Below are 12465 nucleotides of genomic sequence, written 5' to 3' on the forward strand. Positions count from 1 at the left end.
CCCCTACACATGTACACATACACACAGGCACACGTACACATGCATACACACACATAAGCACATCTATACACGCACACACTCGCACTCTTCTAAATGGCCTGGTCCTGTTGCCCCAAGGCTTCGGCCCAGTCAGGAGGTCCCGTCTTGGTGCTGACCCCTGGCAACAGCGTGGATGTGCCTACACCAAAACCCAGCATGCCTGCTTCACGGCAGCCCCCTCACGTGGCCGTTACATGTCAGGAGCGTGATGGGGTGAACCCCAGTTTCAAAGGCACAGAGGCAGCACAGTCTCTTGGCTTAGTCCCGTGAACGTGTCCTTTGGGTGCATTGCCATTAGGTACGTTAGATTGGTAACACGCTCACTGCCGGACAACATTGCCACGTGATAGAGGCTTATTACAAAATGCCTCGGTACTTTTAAAAAAAAAAATGTTTTTGATTTTTTCTTCCACAGTTTTTTAATTCATCAAAATGAGTCATTCTGATCCATTCCTAGTCAAATAAATTTTTTTCCCCGTTTCCCCGCCTCTTTTCTCTCTCCTTAGCTTTCTTCTTTCCATTAGGAAAAAGAGAAATGGGAGGAAAAAATAGGATAATCAAAGAAATCAAAACAGGGTCTATTTAAAATTAAATAAAATTGATTTTTAATCAACTAAATCAAAATTAATTTTTAATCAACACTATGTACATATTGTCTACAATTTTCATTTTGTTTCAATGATCTCTATAGCAGTGAGGCACATAGAAACTGCTTAGACACGTAGCATCTTTCAGCAGCATTTTACAATGCTCTCTGTTTCCCTACATGAAAACATTCAGTGCCAGATATGAGCACTGTCAAAGGGTTACTATCAGAAACCTTGAAATGATAGGAACTGGGCAGTTTCAGAGCTACTATTAGAAAGCTTGCAAATGAGGGGAGATAGCAGCCCTGACACTGGCAAGCTCACTGGCAAGCACTGGCTAATTTTTGACTATCAGACACAAAACTGTCTATTAAAAGCCTTGAAAATGACAGGAGTGGTCACTTGCAGGACTGCTAGTACCCCAGCACTGACAGAAAGATAGGCTATTTTCTACTTAATGAGCCTGCTTACATTAAGTTTGGGTGAGTGCACAGTCTTTTTTCAGTCCCAAAGTGACACATGTAAATAGTGTGTACTATGGATGTAGGTTGTAGTCATGTTGGTCTAAGGACGTAGGTAGACAAGGTTGTTCAGATTCACCCAAAGAACCCTGTCTGTCTAGTGTGTACCATACAATTTATTGCATTGCCTATTTGTACAAACACAATTCTGGGCACAGAAAAGAAAGCTGAATTAAGGTCTTACTTAACATTCCATTCTGAAGCCTTTTAATCTAAAAATTTCAATGTGTTTTTTAAAATGAACTGTTACAGCATCAGTCTCATTTTATAGAAAAGGAAACTCTAAAAGTGTAAATTCAAGAGATTTGGCCCAGGTCACACAATAAGGCAGGGTTACTAAGAACAGAATACAAAATCCCAGAAACCAAATCCCTTTTGCCAACCCATGAACTTTCATCTCTTGATCTTTACACTTCAGCAATAGAAGCTCATCATAGCCAAAATTAATTTCTAGACTCTTTAAAAGAATCTATGAAAAACTTTTACTGCATACTTAGATCATCCTTGCCCCGTGCTTGGATTGCCACTTAAAACCACCATGGAAATGCATGGCCTCATTTGTGTCAGCAACATTACACAATGGGCTCAGACAGAAAAGTGAAGCATATATTATCCAGCTGAAATTACTGTGGTCTGTTAGGTTATCTAGATTGTTACATGACCCAATATATCTAGGTCAATAGGGCTTACACAAAGCCTTCCAAATGGCATAAATGGACCTTTGGTTAGCAGAACTCATATCCAAAAGATACTTCCTATGGCCTTGATTTAATATTGACTTTGAGGAAAGTAAAGAGGTGCTCCGTGACCAACCCCATGGCCGACACATTACTACGGATTTGCTCATTCTGGACTCCGGACTCAATTAATGTTTAAAAGATAACTCAAATAGGAAGGGGACTGGTGAGTGCTATTAGTGAAGGGTAAGAAGTGGAAAATGCATCTTTCAGAAACTGTTTTAAGGCTTGCTGACATCTTAAGACCAAGTTTTCCTTAGCGATCTCCAGTCCAGGAATGGGTGTGACATAAGTGTGATTAGTAATGAGGTCACAGTCTCAGAGGGTGTGACTTCAGAGAAAACCTGCTAGTTATAACCATTCTCTTGCAGCTAACACTAGGTTTAGCTCCTTGCTGATAGGAAATGTGCAGTGTAATAAATGGCAAAACTATGCAGAACAGTTGAAGTCCGGCAAGGGAATGTTTGCTGGAGTAGTTGCAGGGTAGATGGTCAGAAGTTTCCTTTTCATTAAAGAACTAAAATGAGTTGAAAATTAATTGCTAGAAATTGGAGCATCACGGAAACATCAGCAAGACAGAACTTCAAGAGATCAAGTTCATCCCTGTGCTGAGCAGAATCAAGTACACTAAAACTAACCCTTTCAGATATTTGTATAACCAGTTGTTTCTCAACTTTTTTAGACTCAAGCCACAACCTCATTTGACTCAAGGCACCCTTCAGAATATGCCGTCTCTTCATTTTCACTTTATTGGCTACAGAGAAATAATACAGCAATTCTTCTGTTGCAAGGAACTCAGAAAGGTCACAAGTCAGAATGTTTTTCACACCCTGGATTCCTATTTGAAAATTCTGTGTTCATTTTGTGAATCATGTTTGCACACCTAACAGTGATAACATGGTGTGGCACATCACAGAACCCTTGAAAAGATCTCAAGGCACCCCAAAGTGCTGCAACACCCTGACTGAGAATCACTGGTCTAACCTGTGCTTGAAAACCTCCAAATCCCTGTTGTAAGAAAGCCAACTCCAGTGCTTCACTACTCATGCAGCTACATTTTCCTAGTCTCCAACCTAAATCTTCCTTGCTGCAATCTCCTCCAGTTTTTTCAGTTGCTCATGTACTGGTATCTGTTAATCTCACAAAGAATAAAATCCTACCCCATGTCCCTAAAAAGTATTGTCCCAGGCCATCTAGGTACTGTTCTCTATCAGAATCTCCTTCAAAATATTTTGCAGTACACCCCGTGTTCTTGGCTGGGCACCTGCTGCTATCTGCTTTGAGAAAATAATGATATTTAGTTCCTTTAAAGAGAGGGAGTTGTGAGGCTTCATTTATTAATAATGCTCATAAAATGCTCAGAGACCTTTGGATGAAAGACTTAACTTTGGCACACAGACAACACAAGCTATTCTCTTCTATGGAGAGGAGTTATACAGATCCAGAGAGAAGGCCAGCTGGATGTAAGGGAAATGAACAGATGTTACAGTACATATAATGGTGAAGAGGAAGGGAGGTGATGGAACACATGGAGAAAATTATATATACAGACCTTACTTCCCTGATTGAGAATAGGAAGAAGGAAATTTCTCAAAGAAAACAATCCTTTATTAGCAAGTGGATTCTCACTCTAGTTTTAAATATTCAAGTTATAGATCACATAGTAGGGGGCAAAACACCTGTTCTGAGACCTTAGAACAGTGTATAGGAAAAGTTTCAAGCTGATGACAATCAGAGTGACTCAGACTCAGCATGCTTTGACAAGACTAACAGCCTTTTGTCCATCAACCTTGGCACCATGCTAGCATGCTATACTGCCAAGCGTCATATAATCATTTTTATAGGTTAAAGGTGGAAACATGAACATAGAACAGGTATTAAAATCCTTTACTAATCAAGCTGTGTGAGGCGTTCATAAAAGAATAGACTGCAGAAAAGAAACACACACAAATCATACCTAGTATTATACAAAAAGGGTCAATCAAAAAATGTTAACCTATATAAAAATGTGATCTACAAAGGGTCCATTAGCTCAGTGCAAGAATAGATTTTCTGGCACTCATGATATCGCAGGATTACTCATTCTAGAGGTTCACAACCATTGGTAACAAACACAAAGACTTCGGTAGCTAGATATTATTGTGATGAGAGCACTAGAATAACAGAGGTAAACAATGTTGAATGAGTCTAAATTACAATGCAGGCACTATAAAAATATTTCAGACAGTGTGTTCATAGCAGGATTGGAGCCTCAGTTTGGATTTATTCTGCTGGAAGTCATGCTACAACGTGGGATTTTTTTTTGCTTCTTTACTTAGTTCAATTTTCAGGTTTCCCTATAGGGAACAGCTTCACTGTTGTTATAATTTGAATTGGAAATATAGGGCCATATTCATTTCCTGGGTAACTCCATTGATTTTATTGTTTAACACCAGGGATAAATTTGACACTTCATAATAACTGTATTAGCAATTCATGCTTTCTGTGAAAATTCTCAATCCTGCATATATAAGGAAGCTGATAATGTGAGCTTCTGTAGTTACTGATTTTATTAGATAGCTCAGAAAATGCTTCACATGACAATATTAAATAACCTAGATTTTGTTTGTTTGTTGGGTGTTTTTGTACAAAATCTTAACTTATTAATTATCTCATATGTTCTAGAATAAAATCTGATGCTACATTTTGCTTTAACATTCTCTGTTCTGTTATTTCCCAAAACACAAGAGAATATTTTCTGTCTCAAATGCCCATTTGTATGCCTAGTCTTTTTTTAAAGTGCATGTGCAATGATGTTAAATGCAGGTACTTATGAACAGCTGGATGTCTTAGCTACACTGGAGCTATATAGCTGGATACACTGCTGCACACGTATTTCTGACAACAGGAGTTTGTATGTTGTGTTTTTTCTTTAGCAGTTACATTGTTGAAGGAAAAGGCCTGCAGTGTGGAATTAATGTGGAATTACCTCCCGAATGCAAACCAAAGATTTTTGTGTAAATTTTACAACAATGCTTTTTTCTGCATATCGTTTTCATGGTAGCCCAACCGCCTTACAGAGTTGCAAAATATAGGCCCCCAGCCAGTGAAGGTCATGAAGTGCCAGTTAAAGATGTTCAGTTCACACTGCTCCCTCTGCTGCCTTTCAAATACACTTTGCACACAGCCAAAGGAAACAACTGAAAACCATAATGCTATGTTTGTTAGAATAACTGGAAACTAGCAGAGTTTACAGAAATGTAAGCTATTGCAGGCACAGGAGCTGACTTCTGGATTTGAGGAAGGCTCTGTTTTTAGCTTCCTCTTTTCCTGCAGAACTGTTTCCCCAAGGTGCCCAGAGCAGATAGGGCCGTTACATTTCCATGGTTCTTATTTTCGTGACCTCTGTAGTGAAAATGAGAAAACGTTTCTTTGTGGTTGAGAAGGATTATGTTTTCCAGGCATTCATCTCCATTATGTTCTACAGAACCAAAGCAGTCTGGGTGACAATGTTGAAGGTAAGAATTCAGAACACTTTTCCAGGCAACTGCAGGAGCAGCAGAAGAAAAAGGAACTTTTTTTGTTACTGACCCAAACTATGCAGTAGGACTTGGGTGGAAATAGCAGCACTGAACAGAGCATTGTACAATATTGAGGAGAAACAGCTAGAAAGGTCTCAGAACGGACACAGAAGTAGGTCACTTGGACACAATAGTAAGGGGGTCAGGAAAACCATGAGGGATTTTTTCCCCTTATTATTTCCCCTTAGTTATGGAGCTAAGTGGTTGAACAGTATAGGACAGTGATTCTCACACAGTGCAGGATGCTACAAGATTCTTTTAAGGGTGCTGCAGGGCGCCACACAATATGAGTACAGTTATATGTGTGAACACCTACACTCGATTCACAAGATAAAACCTGAGATTTCAAATAGGAATCCATATAGCGTCAAAAGCGTTCTTTTGGCAAAAAATGTTTCTGAGTTCTTTGCAACAGAAGGACTGCTTAATTGTTTTTCTGTAGTCAAAACACAAGTGAAAACTAAGACCTTGCATTTTCTGAGGGTGCCTTGAGTCTAAAAAAGTTCAGAACCACTGTCATAGTTGCTTTACTGGCATGCACATACAGGTTAAGTACAGACATTCAAAAAGCCCAAGGCAGAATTGATCCAATCTACACAGGTTTCTCTAAGATGCATAGATTGGATCAGGAGTGAACGGAACATTTGTTCGCCCTTTACGGGGGGGACGGGAGACAGGCAGATGCCTGCACTGGCACAAGCCGGAAGGCAGGGCTCCATTCCCACCACCCTCCACCCAAATGCCTGATAGCTGCAGACAGGAGCCATGGCTCAAAGCCGTATGGCTGTCCGCCATGCCGAAAAGCCGGGTGGGGGGGACGTGGATCAGAGCCTCTGCCACATGGGCCCAGACATGAACCAGCAAACTGGGGGGGGCCCTGCATAGTGAGGGGGCTCCCTTCCTCTTCCTCACTCCCAGTTCCCACCACAGTGGACAACTGTGCAGCTCTGAGCCTCAGCTCCTGCTTGTAGCTGTCAGGCAGTCGTGCAAGGGGAGGGGAGGAGCAGAGCCCCTACTGCTTGCCCACCCCAACCTGTACTTGTTGCAGGGGGCAGGATGGGGCTCTCGCTTTCCCCCCTGCTGCTGACAGCTAGTGGGGGAGCGGAGTGGAGGAGCGAAGCCAGGCTGGCCAGCTTGGCCAAGTGTCAGGGAAGGGGGGAAGTCCCCGCCATGTAGCATCTCCCCCATGCTGGCTGTGGGGGGCTGGGGTAGGGACCTTTGTTCCCACTCCTTGCTCTGCCCAGCTGATAGGCACAGGCAGGATTCAGGGTTTGGGAGCAGAGGCTTTTCTGCCTCAGCTCTGTGACAGCCTGGGGGTCAGGCCTGCCTGGTGCTCGGCCAAAGCAAAAGAGCACAAGCTGAGGGTAGCCAACCCGGCCCATGAAGTAGGGTTAATGGGGGGAACCACAAAGATTCTTGCGCTGTCAGGACTGTGACCTAACTTGAGTTGGGAGGGTATCTGGGACAGAAGTTTGATAAACCTGTCTAACCTAAACTGATTGTATCTGATATTACATCTGTCCAGGTCTATCTTACATTGGGTTCCATCATTTTTAAACTGGTCTGTCTGCACCAAACTTCTGTAGACCAGTTTCTAACCACTTAAACTGGAAAAAGTGTAATGTCTGCACCTGTATTCAGAACTCTTCATAGAGGCGATATCTTTTATTAGATCAACTAAATAGTTGTAAAAAAACAAAAGTCTTTATTTGCCAGCTTTCAGGCTCACGCTCCCTTCCTCAGGCAAAGGAGAATGCACAGATTGTAACATTTCTCCCAGGTAGGAATGAAACTTCATATTGTACAGGAGAATAGAAAGATGTTATAGGTTCCCCTGGGTGGAAAAGTTACTTTTATGCAAATTAGGCTCAGATAAAATTGGAGCAGTCTGCTTACCTGCACGGTGTCTTATGGCAAGCTGGGTGTTGAAATTTTCTTCCTTCTTGGTAAAATGAATTTCTGTTGCACAGGGGAGAGGGTTGATGAATGTGTCTCCTGGATGAGGCAGTTCTCTTGTGTAGAGGTTGTTTTCCTGGTATGCAAATGCAGATCAAACAAAGGCTGGAGTAGGGGTGGAATTCTCCAGGTCTCTGGAAGTTGGACTTTTGCTTCTTTTTTATAGAAAGTTTTCATTTCAAAGTAGCTGAGATATCTTGCATGTTTCAGGGATACATGTCTTAACCTGGCAAAGAGGGTTCTTTGGGTAGATGTGTAAATAATATTTAGTTGGTCTAATAAAAGATCTAACCAAAGAACCTTGTCTGCCTATGTCCTTAGACCAACATGGCTACATCCAACAACCCCACCATGTCTGCACCTGGCCACACAGTCTGAGGGCATGCACAGCAATTGGACATGCAGCCTTATTTACAATTTCATGTCTAATTTTCTGAAAACCTGATCTCTAATCTACTTTTCTCTGTTTGTGCCATTCACTTTTGGTATTTTTAATCAGTTCAGGCACTAAAGAGAGATGAGTTCATTTCACTGTTGTTTATAGTCAGCCTGACGTTAAGCATCTCATTATTACCACTCCTGCAAAATTTGGGTTAGAAACACTGAAGAAGGGTGTAAACTTATAATTTCTTTTTGAAATACACTTTGCATTTTAATTTAATAGAAACATTTCTACCAGTCTTTGCAGTAATTTAGGGAGGGGGTTTGATGCTTCGTTTACAAAACCTGAAGCTTGCAGAAAGGCAATCTCAGAATGCAGCCGGCTCTGTTCTGTAGCTTCAACAATAATGTCTAGCAAGTTTCATTCAAGGGTCCAGGGGCAAGTTAAATTCCACAACTGTACTATAGAGAAGGCCAGTATTAAAGGGCTACTTTCCATTTCTGCCTTTGAAGTTAAGAGAATTAAAACAGAGCTAAATTTGGTTCCTAACATTCATATTGCCTATGAAGAAAACAAAGCTTCAAGCACCCAGGTTATCAAGACAGGCACCAATAGAAAGAGAAACACAACCTAAAAGTAGAGGTGCACCAATATATCGGTCCATTTTGTATTGGCACCGATAAAAGGAAAATTGACATTATTGGCAATTGGCTGTTTTTGGCTGATGTGGCCAATAATGTCACCAATAAATGCTCGTGCATGAGTACACAAGGACAGGAATACAACCCAGTAGCTTAGAGAGCAGGCTTCTGCCAGAAAGTCTGTGGAGGGCGAAGGGTGTGTGTGGGGGGGCAGATCAGGGCTCCCTTCCACAGTGAGGGATGGGGTTGGGCTGGCCTGGGGCAGGGGCTGCCCAGCCAAAGCAGGGCAGGGTGCAGTACGGAGTCATGGGCAGCTCATCTTGGGGGGGAGGGGGAGGGTGCGCTGCATGCACCCCCGGGGGAGGCATGGGGGGCATGTGCCCCCTGGATTAGTGTGCAGGGCAAAGGCTAGCTTTCCACTGTGGGCTGGGGCCAGGGGCTGTTCCAGCTTCTTCCTAGTTGGCTCCCTCCTGCAGTGGGCAGCCTACCCCATGCTCCATCCCTTGCTCTACCCCACCCCAGCTGGACAGCACCTGCCCCAGCCCCACTCCCTCCCTCAATGTGGGGGCATCAGTATTTCCCACCATGTCCCTTCCTCCCCCACAGACTTACCAGCTGGACACTGCTCTCCAAGCTGCCAGGCTGCATATCAGCAATCAGGTTGGTATTGGCTGATATGGCTGGTTAATAATCGGCTGTCGGTATCAGCCAAAAAAATCTTTATTGGTGCACCCCTACCTAAAAGTGCTCATTCCAGGCCTGTGCTCTATCATTACATAAACCGAAGTGTGTTTCTACAGATCTAAAGGAATGCTTTGAAAAGGTTTAATATTTTGCATGCTGGGCTAGTAAAATGCACAAAGCATTTTCAAAATACAATGTGAACTTGTAGAAATACCTTGTAGTATTATAGACCTTTTTGTAGGTCTTGACTCTTTGAAGTGCAACTGCACTGCAGCTGAGTGAACAGCTTTCTCTGGAGCCCCCAAGGGGAGAAAGGATAGTTTAGGTGGCTAAAATAGTACAGTGTAATGACATTTGATTACACTTTTCAATAACCTGCCCCAAAAAGCAAGGACTAGAGACTGGTTTTTGGGTACCTAGGAGGGAATTAATTGGGAAGCTTTCAGTGCTTGTGATGACTCAGCTGCTTCTCCTCCCACTTCCACTCTATTTGTACTATAGCAAAGGTTGTCAAATCCTCTCTACAGCGTATCTCACTGACTGAGCCCCATCTAATTTAATTTGCTGTGTTATGTGGGACAAAAAATTCAGTGTAAACCCAAATGACACCCCCCCCAAAACCCCCAAAACTCCAGCAAACCAAAACCTGTAAGTGACAATTTTAAATTTCTTCTGACTGACTACATTTAGAACAAAGTTAGAAAATAGTTAATGGAATTCAAGCTTCATTTTCTCTACTTGAAAAATCCTAAGTTGAAAAAAAAGAAAGGAAGATGGGCCCTGTGTCAGTCAGGCAGATGGGCTGAAATACACAGTCCATGGGTTGGAAAAACAATAAATTAAAGATCAAGGTTACCTGTGGTCTAGAGTCAAGCACTGACACAGGGAGTGCTCTAGTCAAACAGTTGTTTCTGTTTGGGCTCAAGACTTGATCCATTACAGAAGATGCAGGAGTTATGGGGTTTACATCCTACATGTTGGCAAGACTACTCTTCGGGGTGAGTGTTCTCCTGAAAGCAGGATGTGGCCAGTGTAAGTTAACCACAAGACAGGATCAGATGTCTTTTCTTGTTGGGATTGTGAAAGGCTGCATATAAGCTGTCTAAAATGAATCTGTGCTCTTGAGCAGAAATGCAGTTAAGAAGAAGTTATGAGGCAAGTGAAACCAGTCTCTTTTAAGGCAACTAGTACTTCACTGAACACATGAGGAAGATAAAGTATGCTTATCAGGGTAGACAAAAGAACAGAGTACAGAATACTTATTTAGAGAGTCTGCTTCCCATTTACATTAAGACCTCTTTGAACTGTGATACTCACTTTAAGGGGCCCCTTTAGACCCAGAACAGTATAGAAGGAGCCTAAATGTAAACGAGAATAAGGGGCAAAATGCAAAGGGTGCATAGGCATCTAACCTGTTTATCCAAAGCAGTGATGAGGAAAACATATGATGAACTCATCCCTCTCTGGAAACAAAGAGGCATACACCTGTATAGGGGAGTGGGGATATGTGGAGACCTGTCTGGACTTAATAAACAGGACCTGTCAAAGAAATGCGAGAAATGTGACAGCTGAGAGTCAGGTAGGAAGCAGGATGTATACTGGGTCTTATGGAGAGTCGTTAGAAGAGCATCAAAAGAAGAGGAAGAAGGTGGACCAGAAAGGGAACATTCCCTAGAAATGTAAGATATTGCACATTTTCTTCTGCCACCACAAAGGAACCTATCTACCTGAGTGTTTGCAAAATACAAGACCACTTCTCCTTCTTTAACCCCACGTTCTTTTTGTGAGCATGGCATCTTGTATTGCTGCAACCCATATGGTTTTAAAACTTTGTCTGGGAGTTTCACACAAGTCATTCTGAAGAGACAAAACATCTCTACTCTGGCTTTGCCTACATTAGGCAAGGGAGCTGAGGTTAGGCTGGCTTGCTGGGTGTTAGATAACGCTGACCTAATGCTCATCTTTCTCCTACTGTGAGTGCAGTTTAACACCTTGTAACCTCACTTTAGTTTGTTGAAGTCAACTCCAGTGGGGAGCCAAGAGCCTACCCATACAGTCCTCTCCTCAGGGATTTTGTAACAGGGGGCTTAGTGCTCCTGTTACTTGAAGAGGAGAAAGGCTTCAAACAGGGCTCAAGTGGACTCAAGGGAGGGCACCTAACTGGAAGGGGTCCCTATATAAGCCCAGGGCCTGAGCTGGGCCAGGCAGTCTGGCCTGGAGGCCATGGAAGGAAGATATGTAGAGTAGGAAGGCTGCAGAGGTGTTCCTGACTTACACCAGGATACACTGGAGCCCTGGAGTAGGGCAGGCAAGTAGAATATTGTGGGCTTGCCTGAAGAACACTGCCCCAGAGAGGGGCAGAGACAGGGCTAGAGACCCCATTGAATTAACTGGGCCTGGAAGTAGGGCGTGATTTAATTGACTGATAACATCTGTAAGGCTTGGGCGTGGCTAGAAAAAGATTGAGGAGGTCAGAAAGTTAGCCCTTAAGGTGATGAGCAGTTAGATCGTAGTTCATGAGTGGATGAGATCTTATTCAGGGATCCCTGGGGCAGCCTCCCATTTCTAAACATGTATTTATACCAAGATGTGGCAGGCAAGGAGATGGGGAGGTAGCCTTGAGAACAGGGTAGAACAGAGGCTGAGTAGCCACCAGGGAGCATCATGGCTACCCCAGGAGAAGCCTTTGTTACAGACCTATTCAGCTGTTCGTTCTGCCCTAGCAGTCTTTCATCCCTGACAAAAGCTATTTCAGTGCTTTCCTAGAGCTTTCTCAGGCATCTTCTGTGCTCCTTCCCAGCACGAGAAATATTATCCAGTCACCAGGCTTGGAAGAGTTTCTTCAGATTCTTTTCATTAAGACTGTCACAGAGTACTCAAACATTTTTTTTTAAATACCCTGCTGTATGGGCAGTCTGCTTAGCTCTTGCCCATCACACCTTGATGTTAGTTAAAATACAGAGTGTGGGAGGCTGCCCTGGTCTTATTATAATAACCACCCGGATTGTGGTCCTGGCCTTATGGGCCAATTGCATGGCTCCGTATCTTCCTACACCATGACCCATGCCTTGCAGATGGTATCCTTACAGGTTTCATAGTTGGTAGTGTTAGAAATATTATTGAAAATACATTATCAATAGTGTTGTTAGAACAGCACAGCTGCCAGCTCTCCCTGGTGGGAGGGGGAGGTTGCAGGAGAAGCTACTAAGGGCTCTTTGTATTAAGGTATCACTCTCTCTTTGTTTTGCAAATTTACTATCTCTTTGTTACAGTAAAGCATATACTCCTTAGCATTCTCATGCAGATAAGAGTAAATTGCAATTTTTAATGGTCCTGGCCTTGGGACAGAAAAGGTTTG

The 12465-nt window shown here is 42.9% G+C and overlaps 1 protein-coding gene across 1 annotated transcript in view; it reads left to right on the forward strand.

Moving 5' to 3' along the window:
• Window positions 1-5279: 5279 nt before the first annotated feature.
• The window catches only part of PREX1 (phosphatidylinositol-3,4,5-trisphosphate dependent Rac exchange factor 1), a 277523-nt gene continuing 270337 nt past the window's right edge, over window positions 5280-12465 (forward strand). The window contains exon 1 of the mRNA XM_019539798.1: window positions 5280-5381. Coding sequence (XP_019395343.1) covers window positions 5280-5381 — 102 coding nt within the window. The remainder of the gene's footprint in view (window positions 5382-12465) is intronic.

This window comes from Crocodylus porosus, unplaced genomic scaffold (assembly GCF_001723895.1).
Source record: "Crocodylus porosus isolate Cpor-Errol unplaced genomic scaffold, CroPor_comp1, whole genome shotgun sequence".
Taxonomy (NCBI): Eukaryota; Metazoa; Chordata; order Crocodylia; family Crocodylidae; genus Crocodylus; species Crocodylus porosus.